Source organism: Nanorana parkeri, unplaced genomic scaffold (genome assembly GCF_000935625.1).
Source record: "Nanorana parkeri isolate BGI_ZX_2015 unplaced genomic scaffold, ASM93562v1 scaffold1314, whole genome shotgun sequence".
NCBI classification, from domain to species: Eukaryota; Metazoa; Chordata; class Amphibia; order Anura; family Dicroglossidae; genus Nanorana; species Nanorana parkeri.
The window spans coordinates 437,825-440,273 of NW_017307582.1; the positions used below are offsets into that span (position 1 = coordinate 437,825).

Sequence of the window (2,449 nt, forward strand, 5' to 3'; positions counted from 1 at the left end):
TTCACATAAATAAAATACACTACCCCCCATACACATAACAAAAATACACCCCCTCCCCACATATAAAATAATACAACAACCCCCCCCCATCGCACATAAAATAAAATAATACAGAGCCCCCTCTTCTGCCTACCTTTTTTCTGGGAGGAGGCACAATTGATCCCTGGTGCTCTAGTAGGTGCTCTAGTGGGTGATTAGTGAGGTCTGCTGCAGACCTCACTAATCCATCCTTTCTTTCGGCCGGAGCTCAGAACTGAACTGAACTGAAAGGATCTGAGTGCCAACGGTGACAGAAGCAGCCGTTTGGTCTGCATTCGACATAGATGCAAACCGTGTAGCTGCTCCTGCAAGTCAGGAACCCGGTCTGTGACCGCGTACCTGACTTGTCAGCTGGCTGCAGGCCACATAATACCGGCTCGCGGGCAGATACTTTGAGACCACTGTTGTAGGGCCACCAATGGGACTGTGCATTGATAACTTGTACACTTTAGACTCCATTTTTTAAAAGTAAATCACAGCATTCAGATTTTTCCTTTCCCTCTTCCTCACTGTAAAGAAAACCTGACCAACTACTCCCCAGAATAGGCAGTTCTACATAAGACTCACTTTGTCTTTTGATGGCACACCATTTTGTTTTGACAAAACAGGCTATGGCTGCTAAGCTTCTCATTTTAGGACAAAAGCAAAAACAAAATACCTTCTTTCAAATCTGGAGATCTGCCCTTGTAGCAGTGGATGCCGATTTCCTCTTATTATTCCTCTCCCAAGGTGACTAAAATCATTGACAGCTGGAGGACTGAATCTAGTATGATCTCCATTTTTGTGTAATGGTACTGAGGTCCGAATGGCAGATACAACATGACCAGAGTGTGGATTCAGTGCAGTCTCATGGCCAAGAGTGTTTGGATGGCTGGAAGTTATTTCAGCAGCAGAATGTTGGTGGCTTGAGCCTTGGTAGCTTCTTTCATGGTAGTTTGCTGGTAGGCAGGGTCTAGTCTGTTCCATAACACCACCACTACAGCTTCTAGAGCAAGCTGACCAAGGTCCCCAGCTGCCCCAAACACCAGCAGATCCAGCACTGATATTGTCCATTGCTCCACTTTGTTGTTCTATCCTCTGTGGAACCTGTAAACATAGAACCAGAAATATAGTATAAGAGCAAATAAACAAGAAAGCAAAACAACATGTTTATATTTTATATGGAAAGAAAACAAGGCCCGCATTTGGTCTCAAACAGAAATGGGTGCCAACCAATGAAAATATGACACTGTTTATCCTACTTTTTAAATGAAATTTCTACTTAAATGGTTTATATAAACACAAATTGCCACGACCTTAAATTTTTGGCAGACTGTGATCACAAACAGTCAAAAATAGGTTCTGGAAACTGTTTGTGGTTGTGTGATTTAATATGAAATTTGTTACAGTTCTGTAGAGGAACACCTTTGCAGTCACAAAACAATCACCTGGGGTGTAGCTAAACTGCTTTGGGTTCCAATGCAAAATCTGAAAATCCGAGACATCTCCTCATTAGTAAAAACTCTTAGTATACAGGTGAAACTCGAATAATTAGAATATCGTGCAAAGTTAATTTATTTCACTAATGCAACTTAAAAGGTGAAACTAATATATGAGAGAGACTCATTACATGCAAAGCAAGATAGTTCAAGCCGTGATTTGTCATCATTGTGATGATTATGGCTTACAGCTCATGAAAACCCCAAGAACCCCAAATCCACCACCTCAAAAAAGTAGATTATTACATGCAATCAATAAAACAAGGAGTGTACATGGAACAATATCGGACCTCTGAAAAGTACAAGCATGCATATGTACTCAGTACTTGGTTTGGGCCCCTTTTGCAGCACTTACTGCAATTACTTTTGCACGATATTCTAATTATTCGAGTTTCACCTGTACTGCAGGAATGAATGCATGTTGGGATAAACTCACAGCTGTAATAAAAATGGTTCCGTTTTTGTAATGAGTGGAAGAGAATCAAGCATTCCTACAAAATGGTCAGAGCTGGACCCCCAAGGCCAGACCTTATCCACCAAGTCTTAAATAATTAAGAGATACTGTATAACACTGTTAGAATTAAGAGTACATTACAAAATAATTATTACAGTGGATAGAACTTTACTTAATTTAAAAGATAACTAATAAAATATACATTTAAGGCAACTACAAAACCCAAGTAAATCTATACAACTGTAGATTTTTAATAAATCCCTGTATATACAGTAAATTAACTCCCTATATAAAGAGATGTAAAATTCAAGCTTTGAGCATTTTTTTTAAAAAAGGGGATGTTTGTCATATGTAAACCGAAAATATTTTTTTCAGTATGTTTGGTAACTTCCTTAACTGTATAATATTTCTTATGCAAATCATGTTTGTGAATTTGTTGTAAAGTGTCTTACCTGGTGATCCTTCCAGTAACATCACT

General features: G+C 39.0%; 1 protein-coding gene across 1 annotated transcript in view; it reads right to left on the bottom strand.

Moving 5' to 3' along the window:
• The window catches only part of LOC108797633 (thrombospondin type-1 domain-containing protein 4-like), a gene marked incomplete at its 3' end in the record, with an annotated part of 438,368 nt that extends 437,262 nt beyond the window's left edge, over window positions 1–1,106 (bottom strand). Inside the window, exon 1 of the mRNA XM_018569261.1 lies at window positions 698–1,106. Within this exon, the coding sequence (XP_018424763.1) occupies window positions 698–1,092 (395 nt within the window). The remainder of the gene's footprint in view (window positions 1–697) is intronic.
• Between the last annotated feature and the right edge of the window lie 1,343 nt (window positions 1,107–2,449).